The following is a 13541-nucleotide window of genomic DNA, read 5'->3' as shown; positions in this document are numbered from 1 at the left end:
TCTCCAAAATGGGTCTCCCTGACCTCCCTATTTAAAATCACAACCTAGGGGCACCTAGACGTTAAGCGTCTGCCTTCGGCTCAGGTCATGGTCTCAGGGTCCTGGGATCGAGCCCCGCATCGGGCTCCCTGCTCCGCGGGAAACCTGCTTCTCCCTCTCCCACTCCCCCTGCTTGTGTTCCCTCTCTCGCTGTGTCTCTCTCTGTCAAATAAATAAATAAATAAATCTTTAAAAATTTAAATAAGATCACAACCTACCCTACACCCCATAACCCTACCTTGATCTGTTTTCTAGTGTACTTATCACCTTCTTACAAGTTACTTACTCATCATTTTATCTCTGCCTTCCCCAGCTAGAGGGGACTGAGCTCTGCAAGAAAGGCTCCCTGCTGTGTCTCAGGTTCCTAGAACAGGTGTTGGCACAAAGTAAACACTCAACATTTGTGGAATGAATGGATTGTTGTTGCTGCTGCTGTTGTTGTTGCTATTATTATTATTATTATTAGCAGTAGTGTAAAATGTCACCCACCCAACCTCTGTTCCTGGACTGGGCTCTGTTACCTTTCACTCACTTCACCTTCCAGGCCTCACAAAGGTGTTTGGTAGAACAGGGACGGTTAGACCCCAGAGGAAGGAAGAGGGACCAGCAGGGAACGCAAAAAGCTGGTGAGACATCCAGAGCTTCTCTGTGCTCTGGCCAGGGCTGCCCCTGTGAATGGAAGCGGAGGGGGTGGGGCAAGGGGCTGTTTGCAGGGACATCTGTGCAGCCCGCCACGCCTCACCTGCTTTGTCTATCCAGGCGCGGTACCCATTCAGCTCGCGCTCAATCTGCTGCTGCCTCCGCAGTTTCATGAATGCTCTCCGGTTCTCCACTCTCTCTCTCTCTTTGGCAAATTCCCTGTGGATGAGAAGGTTGAGATGCAGGAGTATGTAATGTATGGGGAGCACCAGGACGAAGAGGAAGGGTGAAGCCTGTAGAAGCGAGGGAGTGTTGGAGCAGGTGCTTCTCTACCCATCGCGTCCCCTCTCCTTCTAGACGGCAACTACGATCTTAAAATGCCTCACAGAAACCTACCTCCTTCAGCCTCGTGCAGGAAGCTTTTCCAGATCGGTTTCGTCCCAGTCAGCCCTAACACCCTCTGCGTGCTCTATCTGGAAAGTGCGACAAACTAGGGTTCAAAATGCTATGTTCTGTTTCCCCAGCTACAACACCAGCCCTGGGGGGCACACCTTCCCTTTGCGCTTTTAGTAACAACTGTGATTAATGTATATTGACCAATTATGTGCCCGCCCTGTGTGAGGTGCTTCAGACCCATGGACTCGTTTAATCCCTTACAGTCACCCTATGAAGGAATAAGCACTATTAAAATACCTATTTAACAGATGGGGAAACACCAAGGATCAGAGAAGGTAAATAACTTGCTGGGATCTGAAGTCAAACCACAGTGCTATGCTTCCTCTGGCGTCCCACATCCCGCGGCACTCAGTAAGACCAAGAGCACCAAGGCCTCGAAGGGCCGATTCTGTGTGAAGATGGCTGGTGGAGGTTAAATAGGGAAGGGAAGGGAAGGCCATGGAAAGGGCCCCTGGCTCCAACAGAAAGACAATGGGAAGGTGGGAGGGGTAGGAAGGGAGATAATGGGACAGAGGGCAAGCCAAGATCAAAGATCAGGGAGAAGACACAGTCCACTGACAGGGGCAGGGGAGTCTGTGGCACAAGACAGTCAAAAGCCTAAAGCCCCATGGGAAGAAAGAAGGGAGAAGAGACCCGAGGGCTCCCTGGCAGAGAGGAAGACAAACCAATTCAAAGGATGAGCACACAGGTATAAAGAAATGCACATTTGCTGAGAGGCCTCTCCAGCAACCACCTCTACCAACGCCTTCTCATCACCAGACACCCGTCCAGGCTACCATGCCGCTCAGCAGTGTCATGCTCGCCAGGGCTCAGGCATGCTCCTCCTGCCCCAGGAGCGCTGCACGTATTCAAGGGGGTCCCCGTGACTGAAGAGGCGCAGCCTGAAGATGAGGGAGCCCAGCAACCCACTGTGGGTCCTCTCAGCTACTCCCTTGTTGTGTATTTGTTTGACAGGACTTCAAACCCACTTGCTTATGACTTAGGTGAAGCTGTTTTAATCCACTTGTATATGACAAAAGAGAAAAAAAAGATGTAGACTTTTTTTTTTTTTTTTAAGATTTTATTTATTCGAGAGAGAAAGAGTGAGTGAAATAGAGCACAAGTGGTGGGGGCAGAGGGAGAGGGAAAAGCTGACTCCCCGCTGAGCAGGGAGCCCGATGTGGGGCTCGATCCCAGGACCCTGAGATCATGACCTGAGCCGAAGGCAGATGCTCAACTGACTGAGCCACCCAGGCGCCCCAGAAGTAAAGTTTTGATAGAAGAATGAAGTAAGTTGTGTCAGGATGGCACCATCTCATATGTTCTTGCCCATCAGAACTCAGTTGCTCAGCTGCTGAGGGGCTCCACTGGGGGCTGAACATGAAAGCGTATGAAGAAACAACTATAGCAAGGGAACATTAAACTGTGAACATAGAGTCTGTGAGGACCATCTAAGAGCATCTGGTCTAAGCAAGGCTACACTCTGCTGATCAAAGATAGCTCCCTGAAGACCTTGGGGCAATCAGCTCCCGCCTTCGCAAAGCAGACGTTTTTGGTTTTTTTTTGTTTTTTTTTTTTTTGCAGTTTATTTTTTTAATTCCAGTTAACACACAATGTTATATTTAGTTTTAGGTGTACAATATAGTGATTCAACAATTCCATACCTTACTCATTGCTCATCAAGGTAAGTGTGCTCTTAATCCCCTTCACCTATTTCACCCATCCCCCATCCCCTCCCCTCTGATAACCATCTGTTCTCTAGAGTTAAGAGTCTATTTTGTAGTTTTTTTGGTCTCTTTTTTCTTTTTTCATTTGTTTTGTTTCTTAAATTCCCATATGAGTATTTGTCTTTGTGTATTTCACTTAGCATTATACTCTCTAGATCCATTCACGTTGTTGCAAATGGCAAGATTTCATTCTTTTTATGACTGAATAATATTCCATTGTGTATATTATACCACATCTTCCTTATCTACTCATTTATAAATGGACATTTGTACTGCTTCCATAATTTGACTATTGCAAATAATGCTGCAATAAACATAGGGGTGAATATATCTTTTCGAATTAGTGTTTTTGTATTCTTTGGGTAAATACCCAGTAGTGGAATTACTGGTTGTTCTATTTTTAATTTTTTTGAGGAACCTCCATACTGTTTTCCAATAGTACATGAGGGTTCCTTTTTCTCCACATCCTCCCCAACACTTGTTTCTTGTGTTTTTGATATCAGCCATTCTGACAGGTGTGAGGTGGTATCTCACTGTGGTTTCCCTGACAATGAGTGATGTGAGTATCCTTTCATGTGTCTGGATGTGTTGGCCATCTGGATGTCTTCTCTGGAAAAATGTCTGTTCATGTCTTCTGCCCATTTTAAATTGGATTATTTGTTTTTTGGGTGTAGAGTTGTAGAAGTTCTTTATGTATTTTGGATACTAACCCTTTATCAGATATGTTGTTTGCAAGTATCTTCTCCCATTCTGAAGGCTTTTAGTTTTATTGTTGCTTTTGCTATGCAGACGTTTTTTACTTTGATGTGATCCCAATATTTTTGCTGTTGCTTCCCTTGCCTCAGAAAACATATCTAGAAAGATGTTATGACCAATGTCAGAGAAATTATTGCCTGTGCTCTTTTCTAGGATTTTTATGGTTTCAGGTCTCATATTTAGGTCTTTAATCCATTTTGAGTCTATTTTTGTGTATGGTGTAAGAAGTGGTCCAGGTTCATTCCTTTGCATGTAGCTGTCCAGTTTTCTCAATGCCATTTTTTAAGAGACTGTTTTTCCCATTGTATATTCTTGGCCTCCTCTGTTGAAGATTGGCTATATAATCATGGGTTTATTTCTGGGCTTTCTATTGTGTTCCATTGATCTTTTGTACCAGTACCATAGTACTTTGATTACTATAGCTTTGTAGTATATCTTGAAATCTGGGACTGTGATACCTCCCGTTTTGTTCTTCCTTTCCAAGACTGCTTTGGCTATTTGGGGGTCTTTTGCATTTCCATACAAATTTTAGAATTGTTTGTTCTAGTTCTGTGAAAAATCTGTTGGTATTTTATAGGGCTTTCATTCAATCTGTAGATTTCTTTATAGACATTTTAACAGTATTTATTCTCCCAATCCACAAGCATGGAATGTCTTTCCATTTCTTTTTTTTTTTTTTTAAGATTTTATTCATTTATTTGACAGAGGCAGACAAAGCGAGAGAGGGAACACAAGCAGGGGGAGTGGGAGAGGGAGAAGCAGGCTTCCCGCCGAGCAGGGAGCCTGACGTGGGGCTCGATCCCAGGACCCTGGGATCATGACCTGAGCCAAAGGTAGACGCTTAATGACTGAGCCACCCAGGCACCCCTGGAATGTCTTCCATTTCTTTCTGTTGTCTTCAATTTCTTTCATCAATGTTTTCTGGTTTTCAGAGGCCAGGTTAAGTTGGTTAAGTTTATTCCTAGGTATACTGTTATTTTTGGTGCAATTGTAAATGGAATTGTTTTCTTAATTTCTCTTTCTGCTACTTCATTATTCATGTATAGAAATGCAATGGATTTCTGTATATTGATTTTGTATCCTGTGACTTTACTGAATTAATTTGTCAGTTCTTGTAGTTTTTTGATGGAGTCTTGAGGGTTTTCTATAAATAGTATTATATCATCTGCAAATAGTGAATGTTTTACTTCTTCCTTACTAATTTGGATGACTTTTATTTCTTTTTCTTGTCTGATTGCTGTGGCTAGGACTTCCAGTAATATGTTGAATAAAAATGGTCATCAGGGACATCCGTAAAGGTAATACTTACAGGCAACGGTGAAAGTCATATAGCAGCCCCATAAAGAACATCTTGCCCATCAACACCACCTCCCCTGTTCCCTAGCAGTATGTTCTAGCAACACGAGACTTTTACTTTTGCACTGGTAGCTGGACATCAGCTCTCAGTTGGCTAAGCTGTCTCTTCCCAGTACCAACTTGTATAAAGGTGAACCTCAACTAAATTTGTATTTTATGGGGCACCTGGGTGGCTCAGTTGGTTAGGCAACTGCCTTCGGCTCAGGTCATGATCCTGGAGTCCCAGGATCAAGTCCCATATCGGGCTCCCTGCTGTCAGCAGGGAGTCTGCTTCTCCCTCTGACCCTCTCCCCTCTCATGCACTCTCTCTCTCATTCTCTCTCTCAAATAAATAAATAAAATCTTTAAAAAAAAGTTTGTATTTTACTCCTTTCCTCTCCCCTTACCTGGAACAATAGTGTGATTAATCAGTCATTGATTTGGAGTATGTTATTTCTTTATTGGCTTATTAAGAGAAATTATCCTGTATACTATTGGCTTGTAAGATTCCTGCAGTAAACCTATGTTAAATAAATTGCTGGCAAAGACAAACTCAGCCTCTGAGCATATTTTGCCTCCCAAAATAAAACAGCCCTCATATCCAGGAAGGAAGAAACAAGCCAGGGGTTGAGGGACATGCCACAGCCCCAGGGCAGGGGAAGAGGAGGAACCTCATTCAGCCTCTCCTGCCACAATATATGGATTCTCTGGCACAGACACCTTATCATGGCCATAGGCTGAGGGTTTGAGAATAGGGCACATTAAAGGAGAAATTCTGGGCTCATCTTCAGGTTCAGCAGGTTCTACCAACAGTGTTGTGGGGGAATAGAGAGGGAAACAGTCAGATGAAGAGTGCCAGGGCCAGTGAGAGTCAGAATAAGAGAATGCAAGTCCTGGGGCACCTCCTTTCCTTTCCTTCTCTGGATTGCTACAGTTAGAAAGAAACAAGGGTCTGGCTTGGTTCATGGCATTACCATCTATCAAAGTTTTTACCTTTGGCTCTTTGTCTTCTTTCTATCCCTCCTGTCCAATTAGTGCCATGTTCTATTGGTTCTATCCCCAAAACAGCACTTGGATCTACCCTCCCTTGTCCAGGCCCTTATCCTTTTCTGCCTGGACTATTACAAAAGCAATCCCATGGTCTCTCAACCACCTGTCTCTCTTCCCTTCATTTTATCCATCTCACACATACTTTTTTTTTTTTAATTTTTTTTTTAAGATTTTATTTATGTATTTGACAGAGAGAGACACAGCAAGAGAAGGAACACAAGCAGAGGGAGCAGGAGAGAGAGAAGCAGGCTTCCCGCCGAGTGGGGAGCCCGATGCGGGGCTCAATCCCAGGATCCTGGGACACTTAATGACTGAGCCACCCAGGCGTCCCTCACAAACACTTTCTTTTTTTTTTTTTTTTTAAGATTTTATTTATTTATTTGAAAGAGAGAATGAGAGAGAGAGAGCATGAGAGGGGGGAGGGTCAGAGGGAGAAGCAGACTCCCTGCCGAGCAGGGAGCCCAATGCGGGACTCGATCCTGGGACTCCAGGATCATGACCTGAGCCGAAGGCAGTCACTCAACCAACCGAGCCACCCAGGCGCCCCACACAAACACTTTCTAAAACACACACTAGATCTGATCACTTCCAAACCTAAAATAATAACCACAGTGGGTAACATTTGTGGAACACCTAGTTTCCAAGCACCTTCACACATTTTGCTCATATTTTTAAGAAGGTAGAACAGGTATTTTCATCCTCAATTTAAAAGTTAAACAACTTGTTCAAATTTAAGTAAGAAACAAAGCCAGGATTGGACCCCAGTCCTGTCTGCTCTAAGAGCTTAGGCTCTTCATGACCCACATGTCTGCCTAGCCCAATGGCATATTTATATGCTGATTTCTTTATTGTTTCATATATATGTGTGTCTTGATTTTTCAACTACACTCTGGGGATCCAGAAAGGTTTAAAGAGGAGGTAATATTTTAAGGATGACATTGAAAAAAGCAGAATTTAAGTAGGCTATGAGCACAAGAACACAATAATCCTTTAGCATCTAGGGTGAGCATCATTACCAACATCACCATTTTCTAGCTAGGAACACTGAATCTAAGGGGAGTTAAGTGTCCAAGGACACAGAGCCACTAAGAGGAACCAAGACTTTCAGATCTTCTACATTCCATATTCTTTCTATTCTTCCTCTGTTCCTCCATAGCCTCCTCCATCTTCTGCTAAATGAAATACAAACACTTGGGTGCCTGGGTGGTTCAGTTGGTTAAGCGGCTGCCTTCGGCTCAGGTCATGATCCTGGAGTCCCGGGATCGAGTCCCACATCGGGCTCCCTGCTCAGCAGGGGGTCTGCTTCTCCCTCTGCCCTCTTCCCTCTCGTGCTCTCTCTCATTCTCTCTCAAATAAATAAAATCTTTAAAAAAGAAAAAAAAAAAAAAGAAATACGAACACCTAACATGACCTTCACAGTCTTTCACAGCCTGATACTAACCTTTCCTCTAAGCCTCGCTTCCCATCATTCGCACCCACCCACCTGCCTGCAGCCAGCGTGGCTGACGCCAGCAGCTGCACCCTTCTCCCTGTTCTGGAGAATGCAGCACAGTTCTCAAGGTTTGGTCCACTGGTTCTCTGCCAGGAATCCCTTCTTAACTGCCCGAGTCTGTCAGAATCCTTCTCCAAGGCCAGGTTGAAATGTCACTTCTTCTGTTCAGCTTTCCCCTCCTCTCCTTCCTCCTTCCCCAGCCTCCAGTCTCTATCCTTTCTTTCCTCTGTGCCTTTACAGCTCATCTCCCAGCCATGCTTTACTGTGGTGAGCTGTGCATGTTTCTGTCTCTCCCTCTATGTGAGCCTTTTGTGAAAATACTCCATGTCTTGCTCAACTCTGTATCCTCCCAGACTAGACAGACTAGGCCTGACACATGGTAATAGGCCCAATAGATTTCTTTTTTTTTTTTTAAAGATTTTATTTATTTATTTGACAGAGAGAGAGATAGTGAGAGCAGGAACACAAGCAGGGGGAATGGGAGAGGGAGAAGCAGGCTTCCCACCGAGCAGGGAGCCCGATGTGGGACTCGATCCCAGGACCCTGGGATCATGACCTGAGCCAAAGGCAGATGCTTAAAAACTGAGCCACCCAGGCACCCCTAGATTTCTTTTTAATTAAAAATATCCAAGCTGACTTGGAGAGTAAACTGATAGCTCTATCCTGGTTCTCAAAGGCTTAAATGAAGGAACCCTCCAACTCTGCACTGATCCAAAGGGAGGCAGGTGAACTAGCCAGACAGCAGCAGTTGCCAGGTAAGTGCCACCACTGTTTCTCTTGGTTTGGCTCCACTAAAATCTCTGTAGAATCAGTCTATGAAATATGCAGTGTGTCACTTCTACCTGGCCCCCAGAATGACCACGTAGCTTGATTTCCGGTGGGAGAGAGAGGCCAACAAACCCCAGTCTAGCCTCCCTGCGTATTTGGAAGTTTTCTGGCTCTGGGTCTCATCAGCTGGCTTCCCTGCTCTCCTCTACTCCCGCTACAGACCACTGTGTACTCTCACCCTTCCACCTGGCCTCCTGGCAGGGCTCAAGGGCCCAGGGCCTAACAAAACTGGCCTGGTCTTTTGAAGAAGCCTCTTGGCTAAGAAGCAAAGAATAAGCACCAGTGCGGATACTTCCTGAGCAGCCCCTGTGTCAGTGGAGGAAGAAGGGCTGGGTAGGGGGAAGGTTCTGTATTATGTCTATCAAGGGGACTTTTAGGTTTTGTTTTTCCATTGGGGGCCTAGGGCACAAATCTGGTACCAGTGTCTTTCACACCTGTCATCCCTCCCTTGTCGTCATAACTGTGCCCATGGCTTATCTCCCTGACTAGTCTACAGGCTCCATGAGGCCAAGAAGAGCCTACATTGATTGTATCACATTCCAACGAGGCCCTATGAAGTTGAATACCAAGGTCTGGTATTACAGTAGATTCCACAGATTATGGAGATAACATATAAAGAACAGCTAATATTCACCTAACATATTTGTGACATTTTTAAATTTTAAATATATTTTTTGATTTATTCATTTGAGAGAGAGACAGAGCACAAGAAGCAGAGGCAGAGGGGGAAGCAGACTCCCCCCTGAGCAGGGAGCCCAATGCAGGACTTGATCCCAGGACCCTGGGATCATGACTGAGCCAAAGGCAGACGCCTAACCATCTGAGCCTCCCAGGCACCCCTGTGACATTTTTAATCCATGAATCACTTTCATGTAAATGATTTCATTTATATTTGTAAAGACCCTGGGAGATTCAGAAAGGCTCTTGCCCAAGATCACCGCATCAGCAGAAGACAGAGCCAGAATTCAAGGTAATATTTTCCAAAGTGAGGTTAAGTGCCATTTCCACAACTCCTCAGCTGTCTTACATGCTATTTAGATGTCAACATTTAAAATCAGAAGGGATTTAGTTTCAGCTCAAGGTCAAGGAAAATAAAGACCTAAAAACAGAGTTTTGTGCTTTTTCTAAAAGGACTAGCTTTTTGATTGAGCAAACAGCACAAAAATCCACTGCTCTGTGTTCGGTTAATAAAGACCCAGTATAAAATTCAGGATATTAGTCAAACTAGTAATATACTCCTTGATTTTTTTGTCTGTAGCATAGCCACCATTTATTCATATGTATATTACATTCTAGAGAGAACAGGGACAGACAGGATTCAGTTCCAATACCTACCAAAAATAAGTGTCTATTCTAATGTTAGATCTATTATGTCCACCATTCTTGGGAGTATATTCGTGCCTGGCCCCGAGGAAAGGGAAACATGTCCCGCCACTGATCCCCTCTTCCCTGAAGACCTGAGTACTCTCTCCTTTTCACAGAGGATCCTGGGATTATTCAGATGATGGTGTTTTGGCAAAGATAAAGCATATAGCTGCTACGTTACTTAGTCATCCAGATGACTACTGCCAGACTTCCTACTGAAAGGTACCTCAAAGAGCGGCCCTCCAAGTATCTCAACTTATCCAATTCCCTTGGATCAAGCAAGGAAGTTTAAGAGGAGGAACTCTGGCTTTTGTAGAAAGCGTTCACAACCCCTCAGCCTTTCTGCATTGGCCTGTGGCTTAAGGTATGAGATGGCTAAATAACTCCTTTTTTATTTGCTCCATCCAGTGTAGAAATACCCACAGATATAACAAAACTCAAGATGGAATGCATCTAGACTCCAGAACCCAAACAGGGGGAACGAAAATAAATCCCATGTGAGGTAGCAAAAATACTACCAGGTCTATTCTCAGAGCTAGGCATCCAGGTAACCTCTGTGCTAAGAAACTGGCAGTTAACCTCTCTGACTCAATTTCCCTGTCAATCATTAGAAGGACACAAAAATCCCTCTGCTCTTAGCCCACGACAGGAATAAACTGGGTTACTCTGGGAGTCCAGACTGGGTTCCCGTAAAAGACTGTATAATGGTAAAAATCCAAATTCTGTTTCACTGGAAATACTTCTTACCCAATTCTGTCATCTATTGTTTTTAGCTGCACTGCCCCCTCCCCTTTTTTTCGTCCAGGAGGATAATTTGCTGTTCCCTCCCATGACAGAGCTCTCACACAGATGGAAGGAAAGTAAGCTAAAGCTAAGCATGGATGAGTCTCTATTCTAGTTGTCACTTAGGTGTGCAAGGTTTGGGTTTCTGAATTTCAGTTATGGGAACTAAGAAGAAAGCTGATCTCCATGTTCTGCTTGGTTAAGTACAATCTTCTTCTTTCAGCCTAGGTAGTGAATTTACATTTGTGACTGCTTTTGTTTTCCAGCAGTTTACATGAGAGGCATAATTTGTAAAAAATCAACTATTCCTACACAGCCAATTATAAATTATTCACAATTAGATGAAGTGGAAGAATTATATAATCTCACACAAGGTGTAACACCCAAAACATTGTCATGTGTGACTGGTGGGAGGTGAAAAGGGGAAGGCAAAGTTCTCTTTCAAGTCATATTTAGGTAAACATTAAAATGGGTTTATATTTCCTGAACTTACAGACCTATAAAGGAGCCACTGCTACAGATAATCCACGAAGTGCTCATCTGTAAATTAATACATTAAAGTGACTGGTTTTTGTCCATGGGCTGATGTGAGGGCACTTGGTCATTCACATTGCTAGAATTTATCATGAGGTGACTAAGTCACCGGGACTAACTCTTGGGAGATTCAATGAAGCCTTGCTCCCGCCTGAAATTCCTGCCCATGTTATGTCATGTGAACTCAGAGTCACAGGGCACCTGGACAGGTATCTCTACATTTATCTAGATAGTGAGGAAGACATTCTGGTAGGTCTGCTGTGACAAGAAATGCTCTGTTGGAGGACTCTGGCTCCTGTTTTAGCCTCTAGCTCCAGACCCCTCCTCCTGATTCAGTACACACAGGGAGCTTTGTTTACCCATGCAGAGGCCTTTGCGGCTGTCATGGCAACAAAAAGAAGACCAAGCCGGCCAGGATGGGCTGGCCTGGGTGACTCAAAGATCTGTTTACCCACACTCCTGTACACACTTGTACGCTTCATCACACACACACTGGCACAAATACACACACGCTCACACTGGCACGTAGAAGCCTATGCAGAAAGACTTTGCCAAGCACACAAATGGCCACATGGTCATATTCCTATTACTCTTCGGAGCCCATATTTCCAAAATGCTTCACTGCTCCCAGGGGAACTTTGCCAGTCTTCCCGTAAGCTGTTTGCTCCAGGAAGGGGGAGTTGGGGTTAGACATCAAGAAAAAACCTCATCAACCCTAAATATTCTGAAATTAAGAGAAATTGGGGTAAGTCAGATAGGCAATTGTGTGTTGGCTGGGATTTCATTTCAGTCTCATTGGAACATGGGCTGGGGGATGGAGGGTAAAACAGCTTTTTGGTTGTTCTTATGAGTCTGGGGAAGCTTTTCTCCCATTTTTCAGAGGAGCAAACACAGCCCAGAGAAGGTAAACACCTTGCTGAAGGTCACACAGTTCAGCTGTATTATAGTTATTTACGTCTTATCCCTTGACTTGTTCTAGAAAGGATTTAAGGAGCCTTAGGTTGCTAATAAATAAAGGCCAGAAGAGCACCCAATTCTCCAAATGCCATCCAGTGTTGACTCTAATAAGCAGGATGGATGGGAGTCCAGGAGGGTGAGGGATGCTTAACTCAGGCCCTGTATCACACCATGTCACACCTCCTCAGAGATCAGGGGCTTTGGGAGGGCTCCTCCAATGAGAAGTTGTCCTTTTCTAAGGCAGTTATGGCAAATCAATGACCTTACACAGAGTCTTGTACCCCACCCCGACTCCTCCACCTTATACCCACAGCAACAAAAGAAAGGCCATGGGTCTCACAGACCAGAATATCAGGTGCGGGGTGGGGGGTAGGGGACTAACAAATCACCTCTCCAAGCCTCTCCTTTCACATGCAAGGAAACCAAGGCACAGATAGGTCAGATGGCTTGCTGGTCCAAGGCTGGTAGCATGTGATGGCTGCCTGGAGCCTAACTTGGATCTCTGGATCCCAAAGCCAGTGCATTTCATATCTTCATGACATTTCAGGCATGAGAAGTCAAAGGAGCAGGTTCTTTTAGGATCTTGGGGAAGGCATGGTCTTTTTATTTTTTTGTCTTGTTCGTCTTGACATTGAGAATTCATTTATTTGTTGGAGTAGATGCAGGGGAAGGCCTGGCAATTAACACAAAGGGGATAATGAAGGAGCTGGAATATGTTTCCTGTTTTGCTTTTTGCTTTTTAACCTTGAAGTTGGTGTAATCCAGACTGTTAGAGCATAACTAAAATCTCTGAAACCAAACCAAACTGGATTTGAATCCCGTCTACATCAGGGTATGATCTGGGGCAAGCTAACATGTAAGTCTCGGTTTCCTCCTTTGTAAGATAGGAATAAACACCATACCTGTCTCAAAGCATTGTAAGGATTAAATTAAATATTAGATGGAAAATGCCAAGTATAGTATCTAGGAGAGTAGGTGTTCCAAGTGCCTATTTTAAGTATCACTGACACTCCTGAGAATGTATCATAATACATTTAACATATTACCAAGGCCTTTATCCATCCATCTATCCATCTCTACATATCCAAAATAAAATTAATTGAGTGCCTGCTGGGTGGTTGGCATTATTTTAGAATATGGGGATACAATAAAAAGCAGAAATCCTTGTCTTCATGTAACTTACATTCTAGCGGAGGAGACAGACAATACACAAGATAAAAAAGGGCAATATAAAATATGTACTTGTAAGTTCTAAGGGGAAACTAAGGCATAGAAGAGGAACAGTAAGTATGGGGAGGAGGTCTGGGATTTGGGGTAGGGTGGCCAGGGAAGGCCTGGCGTGAGAAATGACTTGAGAGGTGGGAGGCAGTGAGCCATACAGGGTATCTGAGGGAGAGCATTTTAGGAGAGGCAATAGCCAGAGCAAAGCTGTGGGGCAGGAACTCCCCAGAGGAGCCTTCTAAGAATAGAAAGGAGCCAATATGGCTTTGAAATGGACTGAATAAACAGAAAACAAATAAGATGAGGTCAGAGTGGGTCACAGGCTGCATGGAGGTGGAGAGCTAGACCGTGCAGGGCTTCAGAGGCCCTCTATTTGACTT

At 44.2% G+C, this 13541-nt stretch overlaps 1 protein-coding gene across 3 annotated transcripts in view; it reads right to left on the bottom strand.

Annotated features, from left to right (window-relative positions):
* Window positions 1-13541, bottom strand: part of CACNA1E (calcium voltage-gated channel subunit alpha1 E) — a 311105-nt gene that overhangs the window by 82857 nt on the left and 214707 nt on the right. For all 3 annotated transcript variants that reach the window (XM_045877252.2, XM_045877253.2, XM_045877254.2), the window contains exon 8: window positions 782-897. In XM_045877252.2, the coding sequence (XP_045733208.1) occupies window positions 782-897 (116 nt within the window). The remainder of the gene's footprint in view (window positions 1-781; window positions 898-13541) is intronic.

This window comes from Mirounga angustirostris, unplaced genomic scaffold (assembly GCF_029215605.1).
Source record: "Mirounga angustirostris isolate CCGP_5_RB_7025 unplaced genomic scaffold, mMirAng1.0.hap1 SCAF_6, whole genome shotgun sequence".
Taxonomy (NCBI): domain Eukaryota; kingdom Metazoa; phylum Chordata; class Mammalia; order Carnivora; family Phocidae; genus Mirounga; species Mirounga angustirostris.
This window is presented reverse-complemented; position numbering and strand designations above follow the sequence as displayed.